The 15,032-nt window shown below is 40.4% G+C and overlaps 2 protein-coding genes across 2 annotated transcripts in view; one reads left to right on the top strand and one right to left on the bottom strand.

The window, feature by feature from the left end:
* si:dkeyp-69b9.6 (uncharacterized) overlaps positions 1-15,032 on the bottom strand; it is a 752,000-nt gene that overhangs the window by 112,986 nt on the left and 623,982 nt on the right. The window lies entirely within an intron of this gene.
* LOC114666522 (glutamate receptor ionotropic, NMDA 2D) overlaps positions 1-15,032 on the top strand; it is a 168,864-nt gene that overhangs the window by 56,388 nt on the left and 97,444 nt on the right. The window contains 1 exon segment of the mRNA XM_051919843.1: positions 10,420-10,878. Coding sequence (XP_051775803.1) covers positions 10,434-10,878 — 445 coding nt within the window. The 5' untranslated portion in view covers positions 10,420-10,433.

Here is a 15,032-nt window from a genome sequence, read left to right as displayed (position 1 = left end):
TGGCATGACTCCACCCTGGATGGCATAGTACACTACATTACTGCAGGAGCAGCAACGAGGACCCTGGGAACACATGAAAATTCCACCAATATAGGGATTCAAATATAGGAGCTGCAAAATGGCAGTGCAAATCACTGTACCTACCACCTGGATCAAGGAGTAGGCGTTCATGGTGATCCAAATACTTTTCCAGAATGAATGCCAGCTTTAGGATATTAATAACTTTCAGTACAGCTAACAACATGGCACAGTGGATGCTGTTTGCCTGGAGTTAACACATTCTTCCCATGTCTGTAGACAAAATTCTCTGGATACTTCAGGTTTCCTCTATCATCTCAAAGCTGTGCAGGTTAGACTGACCAATTCTAAGTTGACCCTGTATGTGTGAAAGTTAGTGTGTGTTTTGCAAAGTACTAGAGCCATGGATAGGCATCTTCTCCCTGTGACCCTGAACTGGATAAGCAAGATGGATGATATGGGTGACTGAGTGTGCCCAAAACATTAGGTTAGGTTAAGTTAGGTAGACTTTATTATCCCAGAGGGAAATTTGTTTGCGGCAGGAAAGTATAAAAAACAGAAGACATTGTTACACAGATCTAATAGATAAACAGACACAGCATTTGACAGGCAATGATATTCCATAAACACACACACTCATGATTAGTACAAAGACTGACTATCACTTTCAGCAGTAGACAAAATAATAATACAGAATTTAACATTTAGCAGCATCCCTACATGTAACTGAACTTAAAATGCTTCTAACTCTACTAAAAAAGTTCTTAAACCTGTCGCTCTTTACTTTTGGAAACCTAAATCTGCAGTCTGATGGCAACAGCGGGTATTTAGAGAAATGAGGATGGCTGCTGTCTGACAGAACTGAGTTGGCTTTCTTTCTAAGCCGTTTGTAATACACTTCAGTGAGGGAGGTCTGCTGGGAACCAATAATTTTACTGCTAATTTTAATAACGTTGTTAAGAAGGTTTATATTCTTATTGCTGAGGTTGCCAAACCAACAGATAAAAACCAAATGTAGCAATGGGTTCAATAAAGGACTTATAGAAAAGTGCCATTATTGTTTTTTCCACTTTAAAACAGCTGAGTTTCCTAAGAAAGAAAAGTCATGGCTGCACCTTTTTACAGATTGGCTCAGTGTGAAGATCAAAGTTTAGTTTGTTTTCAGTGATTGCTCTCAGATAGTTGTACCATCTCTTCTGTCTCCTTTTTAATTAAAGTTGAGACAGTGGATGGGGTGGCGGGGAGCACCCGAAATCTACAACCGTATCTTTTGTCTTAGAATTAGAAAAAACAGAAAAAATCATCCATGATTGACTGAGGATCCTATGGATGAATTTGTTTCACAATAGTATTATATGGTGCGTTGGTGCAGAGGTGGAATCTGCATGTTCTGCCTGTGTCTGTATACATTTTGGGCCACTCTTTCTTGTACATCCCTGCAGACATTCTGATTATTTCAACTGGTGACTCTAATATGGGTCCACAGGTGAGAGAGTGAATGTTTGACCTGTGACGGACTGGTACCCTGTGGCATGCTGATTCCTGCCTTGTGCCTGGTGTTCCTGGGATAGTCACCAACTCCCCAGACTGGTGGATTAGGCAGGTTTAGGAATGTATCTCTACATATAAATGGCAAAGCCCTCACTGAATTCTCCCACTTTCCATATTGGTGGGAAGCTGAAATTTTGCATGCTCATTCCTTGCAGTGTACGTACAAAAGTTAGGTATGTTTCATGTCCTATTGCAACACCCAAGGGGGGGGGGGGGGAGAAACGAGTGTACCCCCTAAACTGTATATATATAGATAGGGGAAACCCCTCCTCACTATTTCTGCAACTTCCAATATATGTAGAAAGCCCAAATTTCCCATGCTCATCCTTTACACTGTACTTACAAATGTTAAGTATGTTTCATTTTGCACCGTAACAAACTTTGAAAATAACGGGTTTTTTTGGCAGTTTTCACCATTATGCTGTAAGGAACTTTTGGAACTGACCTCTCCTTTTGGCGGTTTCATTCCTTGTTTCCGTTAACAGACGATTTATTTCATGGCAGAGACGCACAAGGGCCGACCCCGGTTCCCCCTCCTTTTTCCGCACCTACCACGTGGTTGGCTCCCTGCCTACATACGTTAACGACATCCCATGCTCATGTGCCTCCTCACTCGCTTCCTTTCTTTCCTCCGCTGTTCGTCGTGCTCACTGCTCCCTTCTTCTTTACTCCACCACTTCAAGCCTGTTATTGTTGGCCTTGTATCACGTCTTCCTGCTGGTGACTCCTGCCTTTTCATTTAGTTTCTTCACACTCTTAATCCTCCGTGCAGGCCTCTGCAGACTCTACTTTTGAAGGTCGGCGCACCAATTATGTTACTAAGAAACTTACAACAACCAAAACTTTGTAATGGCACCAGGCTTCAGATCAAATCTCTGCACAAGAACCTCACTGAGGCAACTGTCTTCACTGGAAGTGGCTCAGGGGAGACTGGATTTACTCCTCGCATCCCTCTCATACCCTCTGACCTCCCATTCCAATTTCCAGTAAGGGTCTGTTTGGCTATGACCATAAATAAGTCACAGGGCCAGACTCTAAAACAGGTCGCCATTGACTTGACACAAGATTGCTTCTCACATGGCCGACTGTACGTTGAGTAAGCTCAGCAGACAGCTTGGTCGTTTTACAGCTCGATGGCATCGTTTACAAAGAGATCCTTACATCCTAAAAATGGGAATTTCTCATACACAACATTTAATATCATAAATGAAACTCTTTACAATCATCAAATTCACTCTCAATACTAAAATAAGCCTACGACAATTACATTGACCATTACGTTACGTTATTGTTAAAATGTTTCCTTTTCTTTTTCATAACTTCTTTAACACACTACTTCTTCACTGCAAACCACAGGTATTTTGCCAGTATATAATAAAGTAGCCATCACCAAGACAGAACTTCAAAAATTCTTAGATAGAGAAAATATAACAAGAACAGAAAATTAGTATATTTACAATGAAAAGCTAGCAGACAAAAGCAACAAATTGCAAAGTCATTTCCAAATCCACTCCATTTAAGAGTGGGTGTATTAGCGTGTAAGCCCTGCAATGAACTGACACCTCATCCAGAGTGGCTTTCAGCCTCCACATACAACCAAGCACAGCAAGCTGGTAGTTCCAAGGTGGCAACGTAAGTGAGAAAAACAAAACTGTAGTGTGATACCAAACATTCAGAATAGAAACCTTCAGGTTTAGGGCATCAAGGAGACTTCTGTCTAATAGATCATCTTAGGAACTATCTCAGAATAAGACTGGGTTGTGTAAGAAGTCCCTAACAGAGTCTCAAGAAAGCTTCTAGATGGCACCTTCAAGTTAGGTATTATACAGATTACAGTAATCCCTCGCTACTTCGCGGTTCACTTTTCGCGGATTCACGACTTCGCGGATTTTATATGTAAGCATATCTAAATATATAACGTGGATTTTTCGCTGCTTCGCGGGTTTCTGCGGACAATGGGTCTTTTTACTTCTGGTACTTGCTTCCTCAGTTGGTTTGCCCAGTTGATTTCATACAAGAGATGCTATTGGCGGATGGCTGAGAAGCTACCCAATCAGAGCACGCAGTTAAGTTCCTGTGTGCTGCTGATTGGCTCAGCGACGGAGTGCTGCATTAACCAGGAAGTCTCATCTCACTCATTCAGCATTAACGTGCTCCCGCTTCAGGGGCCGTGTCCAAGCGCCAACAGAAGATGCAAATGATTGCAGAAAAGGTAAAAGTTTTGGATATGTTGAAGGAAGGGAACAGCTACACCGCTGTAGTGTCCTTTAACCAGGGCGCAAAACGAGTTGCAAGTGGACGTGATAAGGCAGTAGTCTGGATGGAATCTGCTTTAGGAATCTTTGCAACAAGGTCGACGACGTCATGACCGCCTACAAGCTGCTACATGTACTTCGCTATACAGTAACTGTAAACTTATCTACTGATTTCATATTGCTTAGCAGTTGTCCCCGTTATTAATAGAGTAAAGTGTGGGTTGTAAACAATACAGGGAGGGTTTAAAAAAGTCCAAATACACGTTAAATAATTAAATAAATATGGTGTCCCTACTTCGCGGAAATTCAGTTATCGCGGTCGGCCTTGGAACCTATCTCCCGCGATAAGTGAGTGATTACTGTATATTCAAGAAAGTCAAGTTTTATCACACTTCAGTAAAAACATACGTCCACACTTCAACATTTTCATTTAAAAATTGACTTTTTAAACTAAAATGATCTTCGTCTCTGTCCAGTCTAGCATTTTCACATCATTTACAAAGGTATCTCTGCCCACATTAAAATTATCGAAAACACGCATATTGGTGGGAAAATCCTCAAAGAGATCATAACAATGCTGGCCAGGGGATTTACTGCAAAACTGCAACCATTAAATTTATGGCCTTTTGCCCATGTATAATATGTACTGTACACTCCTTGAAAAACTGGGAACCATCTTGAGTATTCTTCATTTGTCACTGAAGAATGACAGACATCAGATTTGCCTGGAGATAGTCTTATATACTGTGGTGGGCTGGCACCCTGCCATGGGGTTTGTTTACTGCCTTGCGCCCTGTGTTGGCTGGGATTGGCTCCAGCAGACCCCCGTGACCCTATAATTAGGATATAGCGGGTTGGATAATGGATGGATGGTCTTATATAATCTTGACTAATAAGCAGCAACAAATGCTACACTACACTATATCCACACTACTACATTTTCATTTAAAAATGGCCTTTTTAAGCATATCAATCTCTGTCCATAGTAGCACTTTTACATTGTTTACAAAAGTATCTCTGTCCACACTAAAATAACTGAAAATGCATATGACATAGTTGTTTGCCCATAAAGGACATGCACATATTGGGGGAAAAATTCATGAAGGGGTGGCAATGATGCCAAGCCATGTGATTTATCACAAAACTGTAGTGGTCAGTACGTTATTTGCCTTTTGTACATGTATGCAGCATTCAAACTGTACGAAATGCACAACAAGCACCATGGAAAGCAACTCTTATGTTCACTAGGTGGGAATATAATTTTCTTCCATGAAGGTGTGAAGGACAACAGAATGAGATGTTGTTATGAGTCGGATCCACTCAAGGAAAGGCCACATGATAAGCAGAAACCAATCACCGTGCGTTTAGAGTCTGCTTTTTCGAAACACTGTATATTCTCCTGCCCACGTTACAATGCTGAGGCTACAATTTTAGAACTTTATGGCTCAGAAGACCATTTTCAAAAAGACTTGATTTTTGTGGGTTGAAAACACCAGGGTACCATTGATGAAAGGTGAACATGGAGGCTAATGTCTAAATTTTCAAATGAAAACATAGCAGGTGTGGACAGGGCCTGAGTGAGCCCTGTAGTGGACTGGCACGCCATTCAGAGTTGGGTTACTGCTTTACCCTTCCCGATCCACAAGTTGGCCATTACAAGGTAACAACGTAAGTGAGAAGAACAAAATAATAATAGTACTAATAATTCTTTACATTTATACAGTGTCCTTCTCACTACTCAAATCCCTGGTATCATACCAAACATTCAGAACGGACACTTCCATCTTTAGGTGGTTGAGTGGCTTGCTTTCTGACAGGATCATGTCGGGAACTATCCAAGACTAAGATTGATTATGAAGGACGTCTTACACCACCCAAAGTCTTGTGGTCGAAATTTAACATTTTATTAAAGAAAGAAACATCCTCTAACAGGACAATTCAGTAATCAAGCTGGAGAAAAGCTGTTCATTGTATCTTTTAATGCAGCGTTTCTCAACCTTTAAGTATTTGTGACCTGAGTTTTCATAACAATTTAAATTGCGCCACCCTAACATTTTTTTTGAAACCCCAATAAAATTTATTCCTATATTTTTTGCTGCTGATACACCGCTACAAGTTGAAAATTTTCCTATGAATAGTGAAATTACGCCACATATGGCAACATTCGTGCCCCTTTTTTTTGTTACTTCCAGTTTGAGAACCGCTGTTTTCATGACTCCTCTGCAAAATGCCTTTGAAGGAGCATTCATCAAAAGCAGTCCATTACAGCCTGGTCACAGAAACAAAGGACAGAGGTTCATTATTTCTTCTTCTTCTTCCTGCTCCCATTAGGGGTTGCCACAGCAGATCTTCTTCTTCCATATCTTTCTGTCCTCTGCATCTTGCTCTGTTAATAGAGGTTCATTCTATAAACTGTTGATTTTACATACAGTGTCAATCAATGCATACATTTTACTCTGGTTGGTTTACACCCAAATGATTTATTTAAATAAAAGTATTATATTCTTGTTCTTCTTATACCTTTTGAGATGAGACACCACCCTTGAAATTTCTGTGCACATAACAACTGTCCATTCTCACTTATAGGACATCTGCTGATTTCTTAGTCATCCTTCAGTACATTTTGTATATGACATCAACCTTTCTTCTGGTACATTCTTTATTTACTTAACCATTTCATCTTAAACCAAATCTTATATTTCAGTGTACATTTTGTTGTTCACTTGACTTTTGGTTCCCCACATTTATTAACCCTTTATGCTATTTCTTTAAGATGAATGCTAGGTTACCCTAAAATTATTCTTCTACAGTCTCAAGTAAACTTCAAGCCGTGACCTTCAAGTTTCAAGTCAGGTCTTAAGTTATAAAGATTTTATTCAAGCAAGTCAAGTCAAATCATAGCTGAGAAGACTTGAACAGAAAAAGTGCTTACGCTTTCGCTGTTATCTGCAATTAATCTAATTATGACAATGTCTGATGCATAAAACAGTTCTTACTAAAGAAGTAACACTGACTGGTGTATAAATAATTGCTCTGCTTAGAAAATACTATTAATTTTCTTCAGTTTCGTTATACGTGTACTGCATCTAAAACACACTATGTAAGGAAAATAAATTCTGAAAGGCTATGTCACTTTAGAGTAATGTAGCTACATAATCAGTACTCATCTTAAAATAACATCCATATGTAATTTTGCATTTTTATAAATTAACAAAACATTTCAACAATATCCCATCATTTACAATGTAGTGTACTTGCAGTAAATTAAGTCTGACAAGATTGTATCATTTATTTGTGAACAATATTGCTGCATCATCACATCTCCAATGACTAAAGTCCTGCTTAGCAACATAACTGATTGCAGGCACTGCCAGTACTCACATTGCCATTTTAAACACTTTGGTGCACACCTACAAGAACTTGGTGGTCCAAATCAATGACTGGTCTCATAACAAAGGGCAGAGTCAGCTCTTTTCTCTCAGCAGACTGCATTCCTTTAATGTGGGAAGTGACGTCCTTCACATCTTATACAACTCTGTGATGGCCAGTGGGATTTTGTACACGGAGGTGTGCTGGGCTGGTAACCACTTCAAGAGAGGCCCACCAAATTAAAAAAAGCTAACACACAAAAGGACACACTCTGGACCCCCTGGAGGTCATAGCAAAGAAGAGAATTAAAAATATAACAGATGTAACAGATAGCCCGGCCACAGACAGACACCACCAGATGTCCACAACACACAAAGTTTATTTACAATATTTACAGTCCAGTTCCCCCACTCACATACAACTACTCAGTCCTTTTCCCTCTTTGGCCGCCTACACTCCTCTCTCACAAGCTCCGTCTTCCTCCTCCTGACTCCAGCTGCTCGAATGGAGTGAGGCGGCCCCTTTTATAAACGCCCCAGATGTGTTCCAGGTGATCCGCGATGGTCTTCCGGCAGCACTTCCTAGTGTGGCGGAAGTGCTGCCCTTGCACCCGGAAGCACTCCGGGCATACACAGTTCCTGGAACGGCAGCACTTCCTGGTGTGGCAGAAGTGCTGTCCTCCAGGTGTCTGGAACTATCCAGGCGCCCCCTGGGGTTGGCCACGGACCTCCACTGGGTTGAGCTTGGTCCTTGATGGAAATCAGGGGGGCTGCCCTCTTGTGCCCAGGGGAGATATTGCCCCTCTACCGGTCCTTCCCTGCTCCAGGCGTCCTGGTGGGGCAAGGTCCCTGGTCATCTGTTACACAGAGAAATATTATGAACAATGGTGCACATCAGCACACCAACACTGTGGACTTTCAGCCAACAAATCATTCAGCAGAAGTGTTTGTCAAGAAACGCTAAGGGGGCTCCTTTATAGCAATGGCAAAATGCCCATATAATGCCTCATGGGGACTGCCAAGTCTGAAGTTTTCTTCTTTCTTTTTAATTTTCTTCTTTTGTAGTCATCCTGGCGTGTGTTCAGGGCATAGTGTTAGTGTCTATCTATCTATCTATCTATCTATGAGGGTAGAGTCTGTTTAGTTAAAGCTCAAAACAAGAACCGGTTTCTAGCCATCACAGATATCCAGGAAACACCACAACTTTCTTTTTTCTTTAATATACTAGGGGGCTTTGCCCCTCTGCTCGCTTCGCTCTCCAACCCCCGGGCCTGCGCTACACGCTAGCTTCTTTGCGGTTCTGCTGTTTGCGTATGGGGATGCGGATGTACAATTTAAACAGATTGTTATTTTCATGGGCATTGTTACATATGCATAATAGAACTAACTATTTTGCATAACAGCAAGTAATTAACCATATTAAAAAAATAGTAAAACATAATAATTTGAAAGTAAATTGTGTTTCATGTTGCGTTAGAGGTATTCGTTGCGTAATACGATTGTTTTGTTTGGGTTTGAAATTAACATGCAAATACTTTTTAAACTTACACTTTTACTGTAAAACTTCAGCAAAAACAATTTTTTGAAATTTAATTTTCATCCTTAATATCGCATTGAATTTTGATTTTGTTTGGACTTTCAGTGTGACAATGCAATGTATAACTGCCCGTGATTGAATTTAATTTCTTTCTCTCTATTAAATAAACCGACTTTTTAGAATGTTTGTCCCTGTCATTTGTTAATTGTCTTTGCAAAAGCTATTCTAACGGAAAACTGTTAACGTTTTAATACAAATGGCATATCAAGATCTCCCTTGTTGTCTAAAGTTATCTGCGGAAGATTTACTACATTACCTTTTTCTTGGATATATCCTTCTTTCTACAGTAATTCGTATTACCGGATGGTGTTATCGGTTGTAGATATTCTTCATGATATTGTAAGCTGATGTTTTCATGTTCCGCACGATCACTACCAGGGTCTATTGATACGCATTTAACCAATTTGCCGTGTAACCAATTGACAATTTTGACGTTAATTCGTTTGACTTCATTGTTTCTCAGTGCTAGGATTGCCCGTGTACTCATTTTTTCTGTTGATAACCCTTCGTGATAAAATTCTTCAATAAGATTTGGACATAATACATCTTCTTCAATTGGGAACTTAAAGTGAGGAAAACGTTAACATTTATAAGAGCTGAGAGCGCAGGAACTGTCTGTCAAAAGCATTCACACCAATGAGAGGTGAGAGGACCGTGGGCGTGGTTGAAAAATGATTGAGAGGAGGGCGGGACTTCAAAAAATCTCATGGCCAAAGTCTCGTCTCGCGGGACTTGGGAAAAATCTCTTCAAAAAAGTCTTGTGTTGTCCCAGGATTTTTTTTTTTTTTATATAATTGAGATATATATTTTTTCTTTTTGTGGCAAGATGCAAACAGCCCTGCTATACTAGTACCCTCGCTTGGGCCCTGTTGTTCATTTCTGAAAGTATCAAGCTGCATTTGGGTCTGGGGTCTACTCAACCCGCGTCGCCTGTTCTAGTATTATCTATAGTAATCAAAAGTCTATAGAACTTTCAAAGGTCATTATAAAAGGTTTAAATGGAAAAAGTGCAGTTCCTGAGATCTGTCTAGAAACATGCAACAATATAGTGACATGCCAACTGCAGATTTTTGTATATACCGTTGGCAGTGTTTAACCCTGGGATGAGGCCATTTGTCAGGGCAGTCGTATCTTGTGACAAAACCTTGCATGTTTGCTTGCTTTGTAAAGCTCCTTGTTATGGTGCCAGCTGTGACTGGTTATTATATCCAGTAATTGAAAGACTGACTGAGAGCTGTTATGTGGCTACACTGAAGTGGTAGAGACGTGTCCAGAAGACTAAAAAGTAGATGGAAGGGTAATGGGATAGTAACTTCTAGTAGATCTGAGAGACACAAAAACAGTAAGATATCAATAATAAGCGAGTATGAAGAGCTGCCATCAGCACAGCCGCTCCGGCAGTTATGAATTTTTTGGAGCACAAATGCTATCACAAATGGGTCAGTAACAGGAAAACAGTTCACAAGCCCTCGGCCACCTTCTAAAGATGTTCTGGAGTAATTAGATATGACAGCTTTTTTTTTATATAATTGTGTTCTGTGATCACTCAAAGGGGGTCTGTTTTGTTTTGAATTCAGTGACCACTCTCAGTAGATCTGTGTGCTTCATTCTCATCTTCCTCTTTTTACAGATTGCTCGTCCATCATGGTCACATCTGCATTTCTTGGTTCCTGTCCCACCTCGTTGCCTCTGCTCAGCCACACCTTTAAAATGCTCCTGTTTGCTGCTCTGACCACCTGCTCATCGCCTTTTCTGGGAGACGGAGAAGATGCATCAAAGCTCAGCCTGGGCATCCCTCACCGTGCTGGCACACTCAACATTGCAGTGGTCTTCAGTGGACCTTCTTACCCTTCTGATATGCCTCGGGTAGTCCTAGGTGGTCCTTATATTGGAGCAACTTATATCTCAAGCAGCTCTGGCCTACCAGGGCTCGGGGGTAGCCCTTACCACATAGATGTGAAGGACGTGAACATCATCCACGTTGTACTAAATGAGACCAGCCCACGCTCACTGATTCTACGCCTTTGTGATGTTCTCTCCAGTTTGCCAATCCACGGTGTGGTCTACGAGGAAGAGGTGACATCACGGGGTAGGAGTGGCCTTTATTTTTTTGCAATGCCATTTCTTTGCTCAAATGGCAATTTCTGAGAGCTCTCTATTTCATAGCTTTACACATCAAAATATAACTAGAAATCAACAGTTCAACAATGCCTAAAATAAAATATATTTAATCTCGGGTGACAAAAAACACATTACAGATTTTAACTTTGTCACCTATTTATTAAACAAGAAATAAGCACAGAAGCCTAGTGTGATAAAGTAAGCACTCCCTTATGATTTAAGTATGTTGTAGAAGCACCATTTGAAGAAATAAATTCAAGTACAGTAATCGTTTTCAGTGTGTGTTTCTCAGTCTCTTTAAACATATTTTGGCACTCTCCTCCTTACAGCACTGCTTCAGTTCATCTGTGTTAAAGGGCATTCAGTATTGCATGGCTCTCTCAAGGCCACAGAATCTCAGTGGGGTCCGGACTTTGACTTGGCCTTTACAAACCTTCGATTCTTTTTCTTTTTCAGTGTGTCAGTTGTTGATTTGCTTATGTACCTGTGTCTTTGCCTCATATGACTCGCCTTCTGTGAAGCTTGGTTATTTGTTTCCTTGATAATAATACTCTGATGCAAACAAGAGTTTATGGTGGATTCAGCAATTGTGAGACATACAGGCACTACTCATATCATCACAACAACAACAAGGATTTTCACACAAAAGTACAGCTTAAAGTGCTTACAACATGTAAAATAAAAAATACAACTATAAAGAGAATAGATACATCCTGTAGATCGATCATTTCATATACAGTCATATGACAAGTTTGGGAACCCCTCTTAATTCTTTGGATTTTTGTTTATCGATGGCTGAGCTTTCAAAGTAGCAACTTCCTTTAAATATCTGACATGCCTTATGAGAAACAGTAGTATTTCAGCAGTGACATTATGTGTATTGGATTAACAGAAAATATGCAATATGCACCATAACAAAATTAGACAGGTGCATAAATTTGGGCAACCAACAGAGATATGACATCAATACTTAGTTGAGCATCTTTCTGTAAATCTAACAGCCTCTAGACGCTGTTCTCCTATAGCCTTTGAGGAGTGTCTGGATTCTGGATGGAGGTATTTTTGACCATTCTTCATACACAATCTCTCCAGTTCAGTTCAATTTGATGGCTGTTGAGTATGGACAGCCTGCTTCAAATCATCCCATAGATTTTCAATGATATTCAAGCCAGGGGACTATGACGGCCATTCCAGAACATTGTAATTCTCCCTCTGCATGAATGCCTTTGTAGATTTTCAACTGTGTTTTGACTCATTGTCTTGTTGGAATATCCAACCCCTGCGTAACTTCAACTTTGTGACTGATGCTTGAACATTATCCTGAAGAATTTGTTGATATTGGGTTGAATTCATGCGACCCTCGACTTTAACAAGGGCCCCAGTCCCTGAAATAGCCACACAGCCCCACAGCATGATGGAACCTCCACCAAATTTGACAGTAGGTAGCCGGTGTTTTGACCAAATAACTCAATTTTTGTCTCATTGTCTTGTTGGAATATCCAACCCCTGCATAACTTCAACTTTGTGACTGATGCTTGAACATTATCCTGAAGAATTTGTTGATATTGGGTTGAATTCATACGACCCTCGACTTTAACAAGGGCCCCAGTCCCTGAAATAGCCACACAGCCCCACAGCATGATGGAACCTCCACCAAATTTGACAGTAGGTAGCCGGTGTTTTGACCAAATAACTCAATTTTTGTCTCATCAATCCAAAGCACTTTGTTCCAAAATGAATCTGGCTTGTATGCAAATGCTCATTTAGACAACAAGTGACTGTTTGTGGCGTAAGTGCAGAAAGGGCTTCGTTCTCATCACCCTGCCATACAGATGTTCTATGTGCAAATTATGTTGAATTGTAGAACGATGTATAGATACACCATTTGCAGCAAGATGTTCTTGTAGGTCTTTGGAGGTGATCTGTGGGTTGTCTGTAACCATTCTCACAATCCTGCACATATGCCGCTCCTGGATTTTTCTTGGCCTGCCAGACCTGCTGGGCTTAACAGGAACTGTGCCTGTGGCCTTCCATTTCCTGATTCCATTCCTTACAGTTGAAACTGACAGTTTAAACCTCTGAGATAGCTTTTTGTAGCCTTCCCCTAAACCAAGAGACTGAACAATCTTTGTTTTCAGATCTTTGGAGAGTTGCTTTGAGGATCCCATGCTGTCACTCTTCAGAGGAGAGTCAAAAGGGAAGCACAACTTGCGATTGACCACCTTAAATACCTTTGTATCTCATGATTGGACACACCTGTCTATGAAGTTCAAGGCTTAACGAGCCAATCAACCAATTTGGTGTTGTAAGTAATCAGCATTGAGCAGTGACAGGCATTCAAATCAGCAAAATGACAAGGGGACCCACATTTTTGCACAGCCAGTTTTTCACATTTGATTTAATTTCATACAACTAAATACTGCTTCACTATAAATCTTTGTTCAGAAAACACCGCAGTACTCAGAAGTTCCTAGGAAATGAAAGACATACCACTGTTATCTTTATTGTTGAAAGGAGAGTCAATTATTATGCAGGCTGAGAGTGGTTCCCAAACTTTTTCATATGACTGTAAAGGACAATACAAATAAAATAATAATTTGATCAGGTGGCAGAAGAGCAGTGGTTAGTGACATGTGCAAATTTTCTAAATATATGGTATTGTAATCTGTTACTCATGGTAAGTCAGTCAGTCATTGTTCAACCAGCTATATCCTAATACAGGGTCACGGGGGTCTGCTGGAGCCAATCCCAGCCAGCACAGGGCATAAGGCAGGAACAAATCCCAGGCAGGGCGCCAGCCCACCACAGGGCACACACCTAGGACAATTTAGGATCACCAATCCACCTAACATGTGGGAGGAAACCAGAGCACCCGGAGGAAACCCACGCAGACACAGGGAGAACATGCAAACTCCATGCAGGGAGGACCTGGGAAGCGAGCCCAGGTCTCCTTACTGTGAGGCAGCAGGTTACTCATTGTGCAAAAAAGACTTATGAAAAAGTCAACTTTACGAAAATGTTTTTGGAAGCTTCTGAAAAGTATTAGCCTTGCATATCTTGGTACTGTTTCTGTGCGTGGTTCTCCAGCTGCACAGTAGCACAGAGGAAAGAGCACCAAAGGGTCATTAAGGTCGCCCTGCGGATAGTCGGCTGTCCTCTCCCCTCACTAGAAAACCTACATAGTTCATGTTGTATCAGGAACGTCAAGAAAATTCTTCAGGACCCATCAAACCCAGGACATGCATTGTTTGAACGCCTGCCTTCAGGCAAACGTTTCAGATCCATAAAGACTAAGACAAATAGACTGAGAAACAGTTTCTATCCTTCGGCCATCACCATGCTGAATGCTGCCAAGTGGTCAATCTGACCGAGTACACCTTCATGTTTATAATACAGCCCTAAGTTAACATTGGTGATGGGACAAGTGCAATATGACATATGTATGAATGGATAATTTTAGTTTTAACTTGAGTAATTGTGTTTTGATTTTATTTGATTTTTGCATTGGAAAATTGCACCTAAATTTCATTGTACAATGTCTCATTGCTACAATGACAGTAAAGATTTTGATTTGATTTGACATCTGTAAAGCATTCAAGATTGTGAGTGTTTAAGAGGAAAAGGCTTCCTCTCCAATTCTTTTTAATGTTTGTCTCTCTGAATAAACCAACGTTGGAGGATTTAGGTTGTGATTAGGAATGTAATGGGGCAGACACTCCAAAATACAAGAAGGAACAAGATTGTTCAGAGTTTTAAATATAATTACAACACTTAAAAATCAATTCTAAGAAATGCAGGCAACAAATGTAATAATACTAGGACCAGTGACGTATGTCTCAGATTTCTTTTGTTAAGTTACTAGCCGCTGTATTTTGAATGAGCTGCAGCACATTTTTCTTGTCTTAGGTAATTTTGTCAGGAGTGCATGACAGCAATTTAGTCAGCACAAAAACTAAAGCATGTAATAATTTACATGAGATGTAAGTTTTAAAACATTTCATAAATGAAAGGACATTATTCTTAGTAATATAGTAATACTGGTAGAATCCTGTTGTAACAAAATTCATAGAACCATAAAAATATTTCATTATAATAGAAACTTCGTTATTACGAATATGGGGA

Source organism: Erpetoichthys calabaricus, chromosome 16 (assembly GCF_900747795.2).
Source record: "Erpetoichthys calabaricus chromosome 16, fErpCal1.3, whole genome shotgun sequence".
Lineage (NCBI taxonomy): Eukaryota > Metazoa > Chordata > Cladistia > Polypteriformes > Polypteridae > Erpetoichthys > Erpetoichthys calabaricus.
The sequence above is the reverse complement of the archived record's forward strand: the minus strand, read 5'-3'. Positions and strand labels throughout refer to the sequence as shown.